At 46.6% G+C, this 19,122-nt stretch overlaps 1 protein-coding gene across 2 annotated transcripts in view; it reads right to left on the reverse strand.

Moving 5' to 3' along the window:
• Positions 1–3,452: 3,452 nt before the first annotated feature.
• Positions 3,453–19,122, reverse strand: part of plod2 (procollagen-lysine, 2-oxoglutarate 5-dioxygenase 2) — a 43,634-nt gene continuing 27,964 nt past the window's right edge. Inside the window, exons 9-20 of one of the 2 annotated variants that reach the window (XM_056299353.1) lie at positions 17,723–17,848; positions 17,475–17,596; positions 14,975–15,079; positions 13,904–14,029; positions 12,771–12,912; positions 10,950–11,012; positions 8,122–8,235; positions 7,748–7,813; positions 7,342–7,446; positions 5,729–5,875; positions 5,365–5,490; positions 3,453–4,620 (exon numbers count right to left, since the gene is read on the reverse strand). In XM_056299353.1, coding sequence (XP_056155328.1) covers positions 4,465–4,620; positions 5,365–5,490; positions 5,729–5,875; positions 7,342–7,446; positions 7,748–7,813; positions 8,122–8,235; positions 10,950–11,012; positions 12,771–12,912; positions 13,904–14,029; positions 14,975–15,079; positions 17,475–17,596; positions 17,723–17,848 — 1,398 coding nt within the window. In that variant the 3' untranslated portion in view covers positions 3,453–4,464. The remainder of the gene's footprint in view (positions 4,621–5,364; positions 5,491–5,728; positions 5,876–7,341; positions 7,447–7,747; positions 7,814–8,121; positions 8,236–10,949; positions 11,013–12,770; positions 12,913–13,903; positions 14,030–14,974; positions 15,080–17,474; positions 17,597–17,722; positions 17,849–19,122) is intronic. The other variant, XM_056299355.1, reaches the window with a different exon arrangement.

Genomic DNA, 19,122 nt, shown 5'->3' on the forward strand with positions numbered 1-19,122 from the left:
TCACAGAAGAAGATTAACAGCTGAACCGGTGGAGAAATTAGTTGTGCTGAAAAACAACTAAAAAGGAAATGGAAGGACGGCAGTGTTAGGGTGTACATAAGGGAGTACACTCCTTTTAGGTTGTTGTTGGCCTTGGGGGGGAAGGGGGGTGCTTCTCTTTCTCTTCTACTAATTTGTACTGTATCATACTCTGCTGTAATGGTACTGTTATGTGTCTTTTTCACTCATTCAATTGGTTGCTTGTAAAGTTGGAGATCTCAGAAATGTACCTACTCCACTGCACTTATATGTATCACTCTTGAAAAAGGCATCTGCTACATGCCCAGTCTTATTGTCTTCTGAAAGAACTGGTGCATCACTGGGAAATTAGCAGAGCTCATCTTTTCAATGTAGGGGGGTTACAATCAGACCCATGTTGAGGCTACTAAATGCCTGAAATGTGATATCAGTTTGTATAGAATGTATTTTTGTATTTTCAAATTACAAGTGACTTGTATTTTAATTAAATACATTTTCTCATACCAGTATTTTTTGATACATTTGATGAGCAAGTTTTTGTAATCTGTAACAAGATGCTATTTGATGTATTTGTGCCCATTCCTGCCAACAAACACCTGCATGTGTGTGTACATGCACACGGGCACAGCTGTTTTCCACGTTTACCTCGGTGTGTTAGCCGTCTCTCAGACATGTCATCCACCTCTGTGCTTTTCTGTTTATAGTGTCCTTGACTCACTATTTCCCTTTGTCAGGACCAAACAGCCCCCCCCCCACCCCCCACCCACACACTATTGCATGCGCTCCAAACATAATCACAGAAACTTCCAGCAAGTTATATTCAGAGGTTACATGGTTCTTCATTCACACTTGACCTCCGTTTGGGCCTGATTGACACGTAGCGTGCCGCTTGTTTGGGTATGTTCAGCTCTGCTGCAGAGGTTCGGGCTTGTTTTAAACCAGATCTTAAATGACGGAGTTGCACATTGTTGCGTGTCGTTTGTGGTGTGGTGTTACAAGACTTTTGTTGCCTCTGAATTAAAGAACAGTGAAACGAACTTCAAAACAAATATCTCCATAAAGAGCGCAGCAGGAGAGATGTAATGACACTGTCTTAAGTTGAAGTAGGGTCATGCTGTGTGCCGTGCCCCTAGCCGACTATTTCTGGAGGAGGGATGAGGAGCACTTGGCAGATGGCGGGTTTTTTTTCTCCCATGTTTCCATCAGATGTGAGGCTCCCAGGTCCAATGGCTGGTACTCTCTCTCTCTGCTTTTGGTAATGTGGAAGCAAAACGCAAGGTGGAAACCGAACCCGGGGCTATGTGGCACACAGTGGTGCGGTCACCCCTTCGTTCCCTCCCTTTGGGCCGTGCATGTGGCTGCACGAAGCCTCGCCTTCGGGCTCCGTAGGTTCTCGCTTCTCTCATCATCGTAAACACTCCAGAGGTTCAAATCTGTTGTGTGGTCAAGACGAGGAGTGTATGCCACAGTAATAGCTTAATCGCTGTCTGTCTCCGGGGCACCCTGCACTTAGAGGCACCCTTTCAGGATCGCATTTCCAGGTCTCTTAAGGCCGTTGAACCCAGATCATTGAGTTAAACTTTGTGCATCCAACTATGTGCGGCTGTTGTGCTGTTTTGTCCAGTCTTGGTTCTGTGCAACCCAAGGTTGCAACGTCAACCCATAAATCAGACGGGAGCGGAATCAATCCGAGACAGATTGATGGCCTGGGCTTCCCAGTTCACATACCCAGACATGTTCACTCTCACTGCCGCTTATCCGCAGAGAAGTCAGACTCGGCGGTAGCTTGCCATTTTTTCCCCCTCTTCCCTGTGCGTTCTGTCCTTTGATAAGTCGTCCTGTGAGAACCCGAGTCTTAGAAGGTATGCTGGGTTTTTTTCCTTTGCGCCTGGTCGGGATCAATGTCACCTTTCAGAGGGCAGCAGGGCGGCGGGGGGGTTGTATATGTGTGTTTGTGCCCTACAATGGGTCTCTTTCAGCAGGCCTGAGCCTTTCCCCCAGAGTTGACCTAGATCCCTTCCCCTTCACACATCCAGCCTTCCCCCAGTCTTCACAGCGAGGCGGCAACAGTGTTGTGTGCGTAGTCGAACTGCCTCACTCAGTCCTGCACATTGAAAACCGAAAACAAACATGGTTTCCCTGAGGAGGACGGGCAAGACTCCAGAGGCTCCAGGTGCTAAAAGAAATGAGATCTGATAGGAAGGTGAGAGGTAAGACGAAATGGCGTAATGGAAGCGCTCGATTTGCGGTTTCGTTCGTGTTTTTGAGGCGGATACGCTCGCTGCAGACAGATCATGGGGAATTCTTGTCATCATCTTTATCTTGTATCAGTTCTCGTCTCTCGGCCTTCAACTATGCACCGCCGTACTTGTGCAAGATAGGCTGCGCTGTGTGGGGAGTTCAGCGAGGGGCCAGATTGATTCATGGGAGGTGATGTCATCTGCCCGGGCCTCAATAAGGTGGCTGGCTGTGATAAATAAACATGGACGCCCACCTCCTCTCTCGGAAGGGCAGCTTTCCTGTGAACTCCGCTACCACCACCATCACCACCCCACTACCCCGTCCTTGCTTTCCTCCCACACACTTTCATCAGTCTTATGTATCCCTAGTGTGTATGGCTCGCATGTGGTTGGTTGAACGGGCATGTCCGCACGTCTGTATCCAAGCTAAACTGTGCTGCACTTGCACGGATTTAATACCATTCCTCCATACGCCGCCGCTCGTCCCTGTCAGCAGCCCCCCACCCTAACGACCAGGGTTTGTTTCCGCGTGTGACACCGGGTTTAACGGAAGAGGATATAAACACTCTCGGAAGATCAATCGCTGTCGCTGTAACACAATACACTATTGTGAGTTGATTCCCCTGTCACTTCCACACAGCGTCATCCCATCACCGAAGAACGTGCACGAGAATTTTTTTTTTTTGGCCCTGGTCCCCCACCCCTTTTCTTTGCGAGCTGTCCCAGTCGCTGCTCCTCCACCCCCTCTGCCGATCCGGGGAGGGCTACAGACTACCACGTGCCTCCTCCCATCCATGTGGAGTCGCCAGCCGCTTCTTTTCACCTGACAGAGGAGTTTCACCAGGGGGACGTAGCGCGTGGGAGGATCACGCTATTCCCCCCAGTTCCCCGCCCCGAACAGGTGGCCCGTCCGACCAGAGGAGGCGCTAGTGCAACGACCAGGACACATACCCACATCCGGCTTCCCACCCTGTAGGGACGCCCGACCAAGTCGGAGGTAACACGGGGATTCGAACCGGCGACCCTCGTGCTGATAGGCCACAGAATCGACCGCTACGGTACCCGGACGCCCACATGAGAAGGTTTAAGGCTGTACTGTGTGAAAACAACAGTGCGGCGTTATGGCCTCGACTTTTATGTGTTGATTTAACACCGTGGAATGCAGGTTAACAACATGTAACGAAAACGTTTTTCTTCATATACATTTTATTAAATTTCCATGATTCAATAAGTTAAGCATTTTAATTGGCTGAGGTGCAATATTCATTCACACAACTTTCAGAGAAAGTAAACATTACTGAAATGTTTTCAGTTAGCAAAAGACTGCTACGAATAATAATTAAAAAAAACATTTCAAGTGAAACAAAATATCGAACTTCAGTTGAACAGAATTTATATCAAATCCTGTTGTCAAAAGTTACAAAAATAGAGATCTCTTTTTCTTTCTTTTTCTTTTTTTAATTGCAACCCTAGTTTGTGCGGAATCATATATTATGAAGTAAAAACGGAAGTGTGACTGATTTAAAGCGGAAGTGAAGACCAGGTACTGGTTTAGACACCTCACCCGGGAGGAGAAGGAGACGTTGATAAGCACCAGTAATCACTATGGAAACTAACGAGGAGCTAATACAGTATTCGAACCTTTTACCTGAAACACACGAGGCCCGACCTGGTGCGGCTGGTTCGCCAACAGTTCCACCAACTCGCCATTAAAACACTATTAAAACTACAGTATCTGACAGTCTGCTGACGGCAGAGTGAAGCCAACTGTGTAAAAAAATTCAACACAACTAGCACAATCCACAAGCTAACAACAAAAAACACGAAATAAATATTGGAATCTTTTCAGTTGACACTGAACATACATACAGGTGGAGACGTATGCACGCGGCGGCATGAGGAGTTTCTACCAGCTGAAGTCGTGATTTGTTTCCCTCCTGTGTGTGTTCACTTTTGTGTCTACACTGTGGATGACTGAAAATCACTCCGCTTTAGGCACTACACTCTGTTTAACAGAGTCTCTTAAAGTTATTGTCAGTTACCCTTTAACAGTAAATAAAAAAAAATAAAAAAAATCGGAGTTTGCCGACACATCGAATGACAGAACAAAACAGATGCAAAGAACAAAAACCAAAACTGTTCCCCTCCCCCCAAAAGCGACACACTAAAAGCCAGGTATAACACAGATCTGTAGTCGTGGAGGAGTTCAGGGATCGATGAAGGACACTGCGATGTAGCGGGTGCCGTTGGTGGTGGGCAGGCCTTCGTGCAGGTGGGTCAGCCGTCCGGGGTGCATGAAGCTCCAGCCTTTCCTCGGTGACTCTATGGAACAGTTATACCTGTGGAAACGACAGCCTCCGCCCTGTGGCGGGCGGGCGGGGGAGGGGTTGGATGGGTGGGGTGGAGAGAGGGTTGCAGAAAGTGAAAAATTGGCGTAGCAAAGAAAATGGTGATGGAACTTCGGCGTGTGTGGGATTCAGGAGCGGCGGGGGCCAAGAGTTTAAGATGAGCATGGGGAGGAAGGATGGACGGTGTCAGAACGGGAAAGCCAAGATAACGTCTGATTTGATGAAATCCACACACACTCAAGTGTTTTTTTTTGTTGTTTTTTTTGGGAATTTCCCTCTTTTTCACCCCAGTTGTACTTGGCCAACTACCCCACTCTTCCGAGCATCCCGGTCGCTGCTCCACCTCCTCTGCTGACGCAGGGAGGGCTGCAGACTACCACATGTCTCCTCCGAGACATGTGGAGTCACCACCTGCTTCTTTTAACCTGGCAGTGAGGCGTTTCAGCAGGGGGACGTAGCGCGTGGGAGGATCACGCTATACTCCCCAGTTCCCCTTCCCCCCCAAACAGGCACACCGATCAACCAGAGGAGGCGCTAGTGCAGCAACCAGGACACATACCCACATCAGGATTCCCACCCGCAGACACAGCCAATTGTGTCTGGAGGGACACCTGACCAAGCCGGAGGTAACGCAGGGATTCGAACCGGCGATCCCTGTGTTGGTAGGCAACGGAACAGACCGCCTGGGTGTTTTTTTGTTTTTTTCTCCATTCCATATTGAGCATCTCACCTTACACCGCTGGGATAAAGCTCCTCACCTGGAAGTCTTTGTCTTTGTTATTGAGAGCGATGTTGATGGTGAAGGTGGAGGAGTCGTGGTGGGGCCTCAGGTACGCCTGCCTCTCGGGTGTGTACTTCACCACAAAGTTCATTATAGCGTAGCCCTGGGATGAACAGTTGCAAAATACATCATGTTTAACTGACGGGCAGCAAATCCGTCAAAACATGATCCGCTGGCCTACCAGTCAACCGCTGTAAGAAAAGATCGTGTTTTCTCAAGGAATGTGACATGCGTGTAAAAGCAGGTCCTAAGACTGGGACTCACTCATCTCTAGTCACACATCTGAGCAAACGGGTTCGTTTCACAACAAAACAGAATCCCAGTGTGTGTGGTCATGCTACCTTGGTGTAGTAGCCCGAGAACACTTTTAAAGTGACCGGCGATATGAACTCCCGGATGAAGTGTAGCCACTCTTTATCGAAGCCTATCTGCTTCATGTGGATGTCATCTGTTGGCACCGTCTCATAGCCGCCAGTGATCCGCTTGTCCTGTGGAGACGGCAGGAGACAAAATGAAAAGCAATATGAGAAATATGGCCATTAATGGGGGGAACCATTGCAGCGATGCTAAATGATGGAAGAAATGACCGAATCTCTCCTGTGACCGCAGTCTTCACAGCATGATACAGGGTGACGTCTGTGTGTGTGTGTGTGTGTGTGTGTGTGTGTGTGTGTGTGTGTGTGCACATGCGCACGTGTGTACTTCTGTGTGGGACTGCCGTGTACATGTGCGCTGGAAAACCACAGGCTGCACTGATGTCTTTGCCTGTGTGGGGATTAATGACCCATCCAGCTCAGGCTTTTCCCGAACGTTACCAGCCAGGAAGTGAGCGTGAGCTGTACCGTCCTTGGCGCACATTCTTCTGGCGACATTAATTGCAAATGTAGAAGTACATAAAAAAGGCCACATGAACTGGATGCAGTATCCTAACCCTTTAATCTCATATTAAAATACAGGGCTCGGGAACGATACGCATCATAAAATTAAGCATGTACGTGCTCATCCACAGCAAGTGGATGTGTGTGTGCACACGTGAAAAGCCAAAGCACACGTACTGAAATCTGTCGAAAGATGCTCAAACGCACGAGACACCAGATGGAGTAAATGTGTGCATGCTGGCATACACACGTTAAAACTTTTTTTGGGTAGGGGGATTTTTGCACCACCTTTTGTCCCCAGTTTTATCCGGCCAATTACCCCACTTTTCCGAGCCGTCCTGGTCACTGCTCCACCCCCTCTGCCGATCCGGGGAGAGCTGCAGACTACCACATGCCTCCTCCGATACATGTGGAGTCGCCAGCCGCTTCTTTTCACCTGGCAGTGAGGAGTTTCACCAGGGGGGACGTAGTGCGCGGGAGGATCACGCTATTCCCCGCAGTTCTCCCCCCCCAAATAGGGGCCCCGACCGACCAGAGGAGGTGCTAGTGCAGCAACCAGGACAAGTCTGTGAATGTTCTCATTCATCCAGGTCATGGTTATCCAAAGGAATTGAATCGAGTGCAACTGGACTTGGTGTATATATCCGTGAGGACGTTTCGCCTCTCATCCAAGAGGCTTCATCAGTTCGTGCCTTTCTGACTAGACCAAGCTAGTCTAGTCAGAAAGGCACGAACTGATGAAGCCTCTTGGATGAGAGGTGACACGTCTTCACGGATATATATACCAAGTCCAGTTGCACTCGATTCAATTCCTTTGGACAACCAGGACACATACCCACATCTGGCTTCCCACCCGCAGACACGGCCAATTGTGTTTGTAGGGACGCCCGACCAAGCCGGAGGTAACGCGAGGATTCGAAGCGGCGATTCCTCCTGCTGGTAGGCAACAGAATAGACCGCCATGCCACCCGGACGCCCTATCACATTTTAAACGTTTGGGAGATGCGCGTCAACACAAATGTCATATGGAAAGTATCTTTTTTTTTTTCATTTAAGCTAGCTTTGGTAGGACTGACCTCGTGTTTGCCTCCAGACCACTCTCCATAATGCTCCATCTCCTGGACCATCTCATCGCAGGCCTTCTCCGAGAAGACAGGGAACCAAAACACATCTGGACAGGGCTGCAACACGCACGCGCACACACGCACACACACACACACACACACACACACACACACACACACACACACACACACACACACACACACACACACACACACACACACACACAGACTACTGAGAATGGACTGACTCACACCTCACCCTAAATCGCGGTAAAAGTAATGGGATATTTATAATATATAAACCAGATGTGCAAATGGCTGTTATAACTGAGTCATTTTATCTGTTTATCTTTCATTTGCACTCTCCCTTGTGTGTTCACACATACCCCCCCCCCCACACACACACACACACACCGACCTCCTCCATGTAGTTCTCGGTAAAGATGCGGGTGTAGTTTGGGTGGATGTACTTCTCCTTCCAGTCCTGCGGGTTGAGAGGACGACGGATTAGCGGTTAATTTCGGTGTGTTTGCTGACCTGCATACCAATCAGAGTTAATCCACGCTTTCACAAGGCGGGCCCCGACACGCCGCATACAGTAGTAAATCACAAAGCCTTATCAGTTGGGGGAGGCCACACAATGAAGGCATTATTTCACAATCCCCCGAGAACTGCGACCTTTTCATTACGGCTTAAAACCTTTACAGGTGCCCACGCCGTATCTCTGACATTTAAAAAAAAAAAAAAACCCAAATGAGAACAGTAAAGAGTAATATAATCATAATGACTTACCACAGGGTTTTCAAATATCTGCCACAAGTCACTGTTATAATGTGAAGTATTGTAATTGGCTGTGGAGATTAGTCTTCCAAATTCCTGGCGGTTTGTTATGTACATGAAGATTCCCTGGAGCAGATGGAGAAAGTTCAGTTAGCTCACCAGACAAAAGTTGCACTCGCAAAATCTGCAGTGTCTCACAGGTAATGTGCATAACACATGCATATCCAAACATCCACGCTGCAGCACTCGGCTCTCAACTGCAGAAGTGTTTAACGCTCGGAAAACATTTATCATACAAACAGTTGGCGTTGGCATCAAACGGACAAATACTGTCACTCGAGGCAAACCGATAAAAAAAAAAAGATTCATTTGCCCAAAGTACGATTTAAGTTTTAACACACTGGAATCAGTTGTGTTTTGATTTGCAGGCAGAACTGTCAGCGCCACAAATCACGAATAAATAATCTACATAGGATTATTTCAGAGATGTGGGTGGGTGCTGGGGGTTGTGGGTAGTGTTTAGCATAGGGGAGCCAGGTGAGAAGGGGTGGGGGGGAGGCTAGTAACAGAGCTTGTGAGAGAGCGGATCCAGGAATAATATTCCTTCTACAGTGAAGCAGGGATAGGGCATTTAGGGGTAGGAGGGGTGGGTAGGAGGTGAAGGTGGAGGTGTGTGGGATGGACTCGCTATCAGACTAGGCTTTCTATAGTAACTGGCACTGATAGGATTGTCTTTTGTTTTCAGTGCTCAGTTTGTTCAAAAATTTACATATTCAAATTGTAAACCACTGGTTTTCTTTTCGTAGTTTGGTCCGGATTGGATAGTGTCATCCAGGCAGTCCCCGGGTTACGAACCAGTTCTGTTTTGAGTCCGTTCTTATGGCGAATTTGTACGTAAGTCGGATCAGTTACGTACCGTTCACATCTAGCGTCAATGAGTCAAATGTTTGTCTTAGTGTATAGTATATATTTACCTAAAACATCATGAATATAATAATGAAGTAATAATAATAAATGTAACTACAGTACAATATTTATAACAGAGAGAATGCTTCTATAAGTATAAAAAAACATTAAAGAGGGGCGTCCGGGTTGCATAGCGGTCTATTCCGTTGCCTACCAACACGGGGATCGCTGGTTCGAATCCCCGCGTTACCTTGGTCGCGTGTCCCTACAGACACAATGGGCCCTGTGTGCGGCCGGATGTGGACATTTATCCTAGTCGCGGCACTGGCGCCTCTTCTGGTCGGTCGGGGCGTCTGTCAGAGGGAGGGGGAACTGGGGGGAAAGGCGTGATCCTCCCACGCGCTACGCCCCCCTGGCGAAACTCCTCACTGCCAGGTGAAAAGAAGCGGCTGGCGACTCCACATGTATGGGAGGAGACGTGTGGTAGTCTGCAGCCCGCCCCGGATCGGCAGAGGGGGCGGAGCAGCGACCGGGATGGCTCGGAAGAGCGGGGTAATTGCGGGGAGAAGACAAAAAAGGGGGGGTTAAAAATAATAATAATAAATACCGAAATGAAAGAAACGCTTCTTACATTTCAAACTCCTCACCCGCCTTTGTCGTTTGCCGCCGGAAATGAGACCCCGCTCGGGGCTCGCCTGCCTCCCTTCCCCACCGGGTAAGTGAGAAAACAATAAGAGCGTCTCACCTCACTCTCAACGCTTTATTATTTCCACTTCCGTTTATGTCGCCATTGTTTTCCTTTTCTTCGGCGCAACACCATCCCTTGCATCAGACTTACGCTTTGCAGCCACGGTTACGAGGGTAAACACACGAACATTTTAAGTCAAAACACGGCGCACACAACAACGCTTTGGCGATCCGACTTAAAATGGCGACGGCGGCGTGGCCCTGCTCGCCCTCGCGCCGACGGACCGCCTCAAACGCGCAGTGTTACCTTGGTCGCGTGTCTCTACAGACGTCGCGCAAAGTAGTCCGTCCGTTCATTGGTAGGAACTGTTGTGTATAACTCTATTTTTTTTAATAATGTAAACTACTAATAAGACACGTTAGCCCCTAGCTAACGGGTCTGACCCTTTAGCCGAGCGGTTAGAGATGTCGCCTTGTGGTGCAGTACACCCCGTATCGAATCCCGTACCGGGCAGTTTACAATAATAACAGGCTTTACGGAGGTCGGTTCGTAAGTACGGGAGTTCGTATGTCAGGCGTCCACAACCCGGGCACTACCTGTCAAGCAGAGCAGAAATAAGAACAAAACCCTCTCAGTGGAGCCTAGTCTGAGATCAGTCGGTGTGTTTGGAGGGAGCAGCGGGTTACGTGTGTTTTCTGTAGGGTTTGTGCGGGGTAAAGCATCAGGACAGGGGATTTGTGTGTATGGACTGTATGGACTATATCTCTAGCACTTCTTCCTCCTTAACATCAACTCTTGGAAAGGATACAAATGCCAGAGTAAAACCGGTGCTTCCCCTCTCTGGCTTTGAAAACGAAAACAGAGCTGCCGTTAGCCCTCAGCTCATCACAAGCAACAAGTCATCATGGATTTCCAAAGGGTTTGCCAGACTTCTTATAACTTTCTGAGACTTAGCAGGACTCACATCTCTTGATATGTTTCATTCGTATGTCAGCTCCGTGCATTGTTCAAATACAATTCAAAGAGGAATTCTGTACAGGCGCTTAAGCTTGTACCAAATTTCAAATGTTTGGTTTCCTGAGAAGATAACTGATGCACCTTAGAAGTGTCAGCTTTTGTGAGTAAATTTGAGTTTGTCACAGACTTTACCTCCCAGTTATTCGGGATAGAAACCAATGTCTCTTGAAGTGCTAACCCATTGGAAATTGTCAGTGTAGAAAGTAGAATAATCAAAACAATTGAAAACCTTTGGGGGCCTGAGCATATGGAATGATTCCGGAGAAGGGGAGTCTTTTTCTCTGTGACTGGTCTAAAATAAAGGAAAAGCACCATGTAAAAATAATGTAACATTATGCTTTTTTGCAGAGGAAGAGAGAGGGTGGCAGGTAAGATATATAAATATATCACATACATAGCAACCCAGGAGGAGAGAAGAGGTGCCTGCATTGAAAGAAAACAAAGAACAAGATTCCCCCTTGTAGCTGATGTTTTCTTTAGGGTTATCTCGGGAGAAGTGCATGCTGGGAATAATGCCAGGCAGTCCAGAGCCATGCTGAGTTTGGATAAAGCGTGGAAGTTGTTAAGGGTTGAGTACAGGTGACGTGTGAGTGACAAAGAGTATCGCCTGGATTCAGAGTTCAGACGTCAGATTTGGAGGAGAGGGACGAAACAAAGAAATGGACAAAACAACATTTGTCAGAAATAGCCAGCCAGTGAATTTGCAGTCTGTTGAACCGTCCGCAGTCACATGACAAAGAGGAGGGGAGGAAAGTGGAGGGCAATGATGGGAGACGGATGGAGAGGAGACCCGTGAATGCACCACAGCGGCCGTCATAAACAGAGGAAGATCATGCCTTGATGACAGACAAGGAACACGTTTCAAACTGCTTATACTTGCCAGCTCTTCCTCTTTTGGTCTCAGCAGCACTGTTGACTTTCAGCATTAACACATATTTCATTTCTAAACTATTGGCGCTGCTTACTTTATGTATTTATGTAGTTATTCTCTAGAGCCATGAGCCCTCATTAACTCTGTGGGTTCTCATACAGATGTGTAGGAATACTACGTAGTATCAAGCACTAAATAGTCACACCACAATATCTTTAATAGTATATGTTGGTCACCGTTGTCTTGATGCATGCTCAGTAATCCAGGTAAGCAGTATTTCCCAACCCAGTCCTCAAGGAACCCCTATCCTGCAGATTTTCTTTGCAACCCTGAATAGGTACCGGTTTGTAGTTATTCAACCGATCAGCAATGAATTATGTTAGATGTTGCACACCTTGCATAATTAAGTGCTGTGAGATGATTGGTTGAGCAAGTACAAGCAGGGCTACCTATGCAGGGTTACAATGAAAATCTGCAGGATAGGGGTTCCTTGAGGACTGGGTTGGGAAACGCTGCAGGTAAGAACATCAGAGAAGGTTCAATCAGTTCATTTGGACACAACATTTATTGACAGATACGTTTCATCACTCATCTAATGCCCCTTTTCTACCGCATGGTACCGGCTCGACTCAACTCTACGCACTTTATTTTTGGTTTTCCATTGGGCAAAAGTCAGGGACAGTACCTGGTATGAGGTACTTTTTTTGGTACCACCTCCATCGAGGTTCCAAGTGAGCTCAGCAAATACTAAAAGGTGACATGAAAATACAACTATACATACATACATAAATATAAATATATGTATAATTATTTAAATATAAATAATATCTATTAAAAAAAACTAGTCGACACGCCCACAAATGACCACCGGGGCTTCGCCGTGAGGGGATACTATCTGCAGTGGAAAACGAAATCCCAAAAAGTAAAGTGAGTAGAGTCGACTAGAGTAGAGTCGAGTTGAGCCAGTACCATGCTGTGGAAAAGGGGCATTAAGTGACCTCTTTAGTCACTTAGATGAGTGATGAAACATATCTGTCAATAAATGCTTTATCCACATGAACTGATTCGACCTTTTTTGATGTTGGTCAATGTTTTTTTTAAATATACTCTAAAAATAAACTTGATTTCTGAACGTAATAAAACATGAATTTGCGAAGTTGAAGGGTGCATTTTACTCACCATTTCCCTGCTGTTTCTACACAAGGCCATGTCTGGGTCCAGTTTCTCCAGAACAAAATAGTTTCTCTCTTTCAGTTCATTCCTCAAAATCTCGCCCTTTACAAGGTATACATGTGCCATGAAAGGAATGTTCCACAGTCCCCTGGAGGAAGAAGAGATGGCAAAAAGGAAAGGCTCATTGCACTGTTAAGCCATTAAGCATCTAGGTCTTGGGACTCCTGGAGGAATTTATTTTTTTTTATTGCATTCAGTGTGTCATTTATGACCACAAGTCTGTTCCAGCATCAGTCTGGAAAGAGTAGATAGTGTTCTCGGCAGGAAACCTAGGAAGTGAGTGGGATACGGTAAACACATGTAAGCCGTTCAGACTATTTTGTCTGGAGAACTGCAATGACGCAGTCCCTCAGTTATCATCTCTTCACTTTATTTTATTTTATTTTTTCTGAATTTTTCCCCATTTTCCTCACCAATTGTACTTGGCCAATTACCCCACTCTTCCGAGCCATTCCGGTCGCTGCTCCACCCCTTCTGCCGATCCGGGGAGGGCTGAAGACTACCACATGCCTCCTCCGATACATGTGGAGTCGCCAGCCGCTTCTTTTCACCTGACAGTCAGGAGTTTCACCGGGAGGACGTAGCACGTGGGAGGATCACGCTATTCCCCCCAGTTCCCCCTCCCGAACAGGCACTCCAACCGACCAGAGGAGGCGCTAGTGCTGCCACCAGGACACATACCCATATCCGGCTTCCCACCTGCAGACACGGCCAATTGTGTCTGTAGGGACGCCCGACCAAGCCGGAGGTAACACAGGGATTCGCACCAGAGATCCCTGTGTTGGTAGGCAACGGAACAGACCACTACACCACCCGGACGCCTCTTCACTTTATTTTCAAACACAAACCTTAATGTCCGCATAACATGCAGGGACAATGAGTTGCCGACAAGCAGTGAAACGAATGGTGGCATGAGCATCATGACAAACGCATTTGCTTTTCACTCCAAGGCCTTGCACATCATTAATAGATAAATGAGTATTACACAACTTTTCTAATTATCAGCATTGAAATAAGATGTTGTGATCCACTGTGTGCTTTTTAAGCGGAGTCCAGATTCTACAGGACTTGCAACTTACACACGTTTGCCCTGCACAATGTCGATATAGTCTTCAGAGCGGGCGTAGTAACCGTCCAAACTCAGGGCTCCCCAGAAGTTGGACCACAGCTTGCCGTGCCGAGTGACAAGGGGACCAATTATTTTTCTGTAGGGAGGAGAACAGGAAGAGCAGAGAGAGGGTAATTCTGTCAGAGTGGATAAAACTCAGCGACATTTCACAGGCAGTAAGCCACAAAATATGCTGGGTTTCCTAGTGGTCAAATAAACCGGCTATATCTAAAAAAAAAAAATCCCAGTTGCCAAAATGGAGGGAGGTGAGAAATGCCAAGTAGGTGACAGATCTGACAACAACAATAGAAACCAGAACAATAAGCAATACTCGACTGGATTGAAAAAAAAAATCACTGACTAAATACACATTGGCAAAACTTGCGGCATTTGGAGTGTGTTACTGAATCCCCATGAAAAGTGGTAAGACAGAACCGCCCCATTACTGGACTTCTAATCTAAAAACCCAAAGCGAACTGAGAGGAACTCTGCTTTCACGAGGAAAACAAGAAATGGAAAATACATTAACCGTAAATCACATGTTTATTGATGGGTTGCAAATGGATGTGATGCAACATAATGCCAATTTTTCGGGGTGAAGACTGAATTTCCCTCCCACATTTTCTGTGGCAGCGAAGAATTCCCATGCTTTCTTTAAATATCCCCGAAGGGGTTTTTTGCCTTATGCCTATAGTACTCTGCACCATGTCACAAGATATTTGCCACATCCACAAAGACATCTGGTTTACAGGGATTGTATTTTAAATGAAGAGCGGGGCCAGAGAAAAGACAAGTTTGCATGTTTGTTTTTATATAATGCAAAGTGGCATTTCAAGATTGGCGCAGTGTTGTTTTGCACGGCAAAAAAAAAAAAAAAAAAAGACAGGAAGCCAGAGGCACTTTATTTTTAACCTTTCGCTCCCTCGGCCATAATGTTCCTGTGGTTTTGCCACTTGAGGAGCAAAAGTCAGTCTCAATGCAGAAAGGCTCCCAGAAGGGGTTATGAAATGTTTTATAACCCCACAAAGCAAAATATCAGTACCTGTTCTGCTCAATGAGGCTCTTCAGTGTCTGCTGGTTAGTCAGCATCACGTCCGAGTCGATGCTGAAGTAGTAGTCGCATTTGGCATCCTTACGGCAAAGATCCCTGAGTGACACAAAGCACAGGCCGCAGGTAAGGTGGTGATTTTTCCATCAAACCCACATTAGTGAGTCTTAAGGTATGCGTATCTACTTCTCAATCAAACACTTAAGAACAATCTCGGCGCGGTGCTGGAAATTTATCAGGTTCTAAGTATACGGTGTCATTCTCAATTGCATGCAGAGACTCATTCTGAATGGCTGAGTTTGTAGCGGATGATGTGATGATAAGATTAGAGACTGCTGATAAACCTTCGACTAGATCATTATGGGGTTATCATGATCTTAGCCATGTCCTCCTTTTACAAAAAAGGAATGTGTCTGATAGGGCTTGACACCATAACAACAGCCTGTTACTCAACACTGAGCAATCAGGACATGGACCCACACGGGAAGGGTGGGGAGCGGTGGACTCCCCCTGGGGGCTGCAGTGCAATCCGGTGGCTTCTGTGCCCTATATATCCATCACATGCAGTGTTCTGCGTCGTCTCGCTATGGCTTTTTGCGGTGGAACCATCGTCATGGTGGTGTTCGAGGCATTGTAGGTTACCGTGCATCAATGCCGACAGCCTTCGGTGGAAATGAGCTCTGTGTTATTTCTGTCTGAGCGCTAACTTCAGTCGTTCAGTGATGTGAGGAACAACTGCAAATCGACAGAGGCAAGACTAGCAGAAAGGTAGCAGATACTAAGCACCATCTGCCATTTCTGTGCAGCTTCTCACCGCCTCCCATAGACGTCCATTTGCTGTGATCAGTGGCGGCTGGCCAGTACAGGGCGCTGGGGCGCCGCCCCCTTCAAATATCAAGAGATGAAAATCTACTTAAACATGTTAAATATAATATAGTTGTATAATGCAAATAATTCTGAAATAAAAGTATTTTCAGTCTGTGAGCGCCTATCAGCAGCATTAAATATTGGTTCAAATGGTATTTGGTTGATTTCTGTCTGAATACATATACTTCCTGGGTGAGGGGCGCCGGCCAAACGATACCTTATGTAAGCCCTCAAACTTTTGTCGAGCAGGTGACCTGAGGCTGCTGTCCGAGTGGTTTCTTCAGATTTGCCATGGAGGCACAGTTCTGTGCGCCCCAGACACTCCCACTTTTATTGACAGTGAATTGGTATTGTTTTAATGTTTTTTGATATATTCAAGTCAAGTCAATTTTATTTGCATAGCCCAATATCACAAATTACAAATTTGCCTTAAGGGGCTTTATGGCAACACAACATCCTGTCCTTAGACCCTCGCACCGGATAAGGAACAACTCCCAGAAAAAAAACATTGATTGGACAATTCTCGTGGCTGTCAATCATGTTCACACCCACCATGATGCCTCGTCTCCGACTGTGAATCATCCACTGTCTACGAACCCTGATAAAATATACAGGCTACATCATCCTTCTTAATAACTCTGGGACTGTGTGGACATTAAAGCAGCCGTCAGCTGTGCTGCGCCAAGGTAAATTGCCCCCCCCCCAAACATTTTCAGCACCAGCCACCACTGGCTGTGATCATGAGTCATTTGCCTTCAAGCAACAATATTTTGGAATGCAAAACATGAAGGGAGTCTGGGGACGGGGTGCAATTAGCTGTTTTCTTTGCTTCAATTGCTACCACTCAACAAATCCTTCAGACGTTTACTAGTCGTATTATTCCTCAAGAAAAACAAAAGTTAAATGAAGCCTTTTTTAAAAACAAACACCTGCGCACCACGAAGGTTTATCACAGCACTTTGGACTTTCCATTAACTGTGTTGTGAGTGCACATAAAACAGCACTGCTGCATGGCTTTGGTGTTCAATGTAAGAGGACTTCGGTGTGAGAATTCAGACTGTGTCATAAAGAAATTATGAAAGCAGATTTTCATTTGGATTCTGCTTGGTTGGGGTCAACAACCCTTCCCCTTATCGGTCCCACCATAAGTTGGGTTCGAGCCTCCCGGTAGGAAGGTTTTTGAGACCATAGTAGAATTTTCCCCCCCCTTTTTCTCCCCAATTGTACTTGTCCAACTATCCCACTCTTCCGAGCCGTCCCAGTCTCTGCTCCACCCCCTCTGCTGACCCAGGGAGGGCTGCAGACTACCACATGCCTCCTCCGATACATGTGGAGTGGCCAGCCGCTTCTGAATTTCACCAGGGTGATGTAGCGTGTGAGAGGATCATGCTATCCCCCCCAAACAGACTCCCTGACCGACCAGAGGAGTCGCTAGTGCAGCAACCAGGACACGTACCCACATCTGGTTTCCCACCTGCAGACACGGCTAATTGTGTCTGTAGGAACGCCTGACCAAGCCGGAGGTAACACGGGGATTCGAACCGGTGAGCCCCGTGTTGGTAGGCAACAGAATAGACCGCCATGCCACCCGGATGGTATAGCAGATTTAAAAGAGAGACACACATACATGCCCATGTTCCTGGCCTCTCCTTGGCTCAGATTTTCCTCTGGCCCCACAACCTTGAAACTGCCGAACACATTTCTGTTCTCCTCCCAAAACCTCTGGATGTGCCTCTCATGGTAAACCTCCTAAGAAGAGAGAAGATATTAATGAATAAGCAGACGTATTTAAAGCACCATGTACGTTGCAGATGTAGAGGGGAAAAGAAGAAAAATGAATAGCAGCCATGTCTACCAACAGCTGCATACACTCACGTTGTTATGGACAAAAAGTTTGAGTTTATCTTTGGGGTATTCCAGGGTAAGCAGCCGCTGGAAGAATTCCATAAGGAACGGCGAGGGCTGTTCGATGAACACTCCAACCAGCACATTTGGGTAGTCCTGTTTAGATAAGATGAGAACGTGATTAACACAAGTCCAAACAACACATCCTGGTAATGGAGCTCTGTTTAACATTTATTCTGGAGATATTAACAAACCGAGACAGACATACACAAAACAGCAACATTCAAATACTTTTTTTTTGGACATTTTGAAAATAATTTTTACTTTAAGCATGCACCACATATAGTACAGCTTCCAAACAATAAATAACCATCATGGCCCCGGTTTTCTTGTGAGGTATTTGTGCAAATCTCTCCCAACTTAATAATATGACCAAGATACTGTTCTTTGTCTTCTGTTGCTGTGTCCAACTTTTCTTGAAATAATTTCTATCCGCTGTCCATTATAAACAAGATTTCAACAAATATTTCAGGGCGGCTCAAGTCAGATGTTGAGTGAACTCACAGTGAGGTGAGTGGGTTGGAAAGAGAAATATAAATGTTCTATTACAGCGACATATTACTGTACAGGCTACGTTCCAACTATTGATACAGCTCGCCACATATTTATTTCCAAAAACAGCTGGGGAGTGTTTGAAATGAAGGGAGTAAGAGACTGTAAGGACAGAGGAGAAACATTTTCCCATGACACTCGGTTCCAGCCCACGCAGTTCAGTCTGGCCTCCAGCTCCTCTTGACCAATTCACAGCGAAGGTCTGGGACAGGGATGAAAAAAAAAAAAAGACCAGATCCGAACCATCTAATTTGTGAGCTCCGCAATGACTACATTTCAGGCTAAAGAGGGGGGCACCCTTGGATCATGCCAAGTTGCTCCTAAATTGTTACCGACAGGAGAGCTGGGAGAAAGAATGGCCGCAAGGACTGAGTCCAACTTCCAATCACGTCTGTCAAGACATTGATAAAAAGATTGGATAGGAGGGCTCTGGCCGACGTGCACATTCTGTGAGGAACAAAGCTCTGCTCTGGACTCCATAATACAATACGCAGTGTAACAACATGAATCTGTGCTTGGGTCGAAGCTCACTCCAAACCCAAAAGAATACATAGCAATATGCAGGACTGCCAGTGACCTGGATTTACCCCTACACAAGGCCTTGGCACAGCGAAGCCAGTGTTCCCAGAAGACCGGACATCTCCAAACCCTCTATTCCGACTACAGAATGTTGGTTTCTTGATGGCACAAGAGCGTCTAATGCCTTTTACTAAAGACTTCCACAGGCCTGCCTATTACTACATTTTATTATATTTTTTCTAATGTTGGAAAGTCAACAGGGACAGCTTTCACAGTGACGCCTTTAATACGGCTGGAGT

This window comes from Lampris incognitus, chromosome 19 (genome assembly GCF_029633865.1).
Source record: "Lampris incognitus isolate fLamInc1 chromosome 19, fLamInc1.hap2, whole genome shotgun sequence".
NCBI lineage: Eukaryota > Metazoa > Chordata > Actinopteri > Lampriformes > Lampridae > Lampris > Lampris incognitus.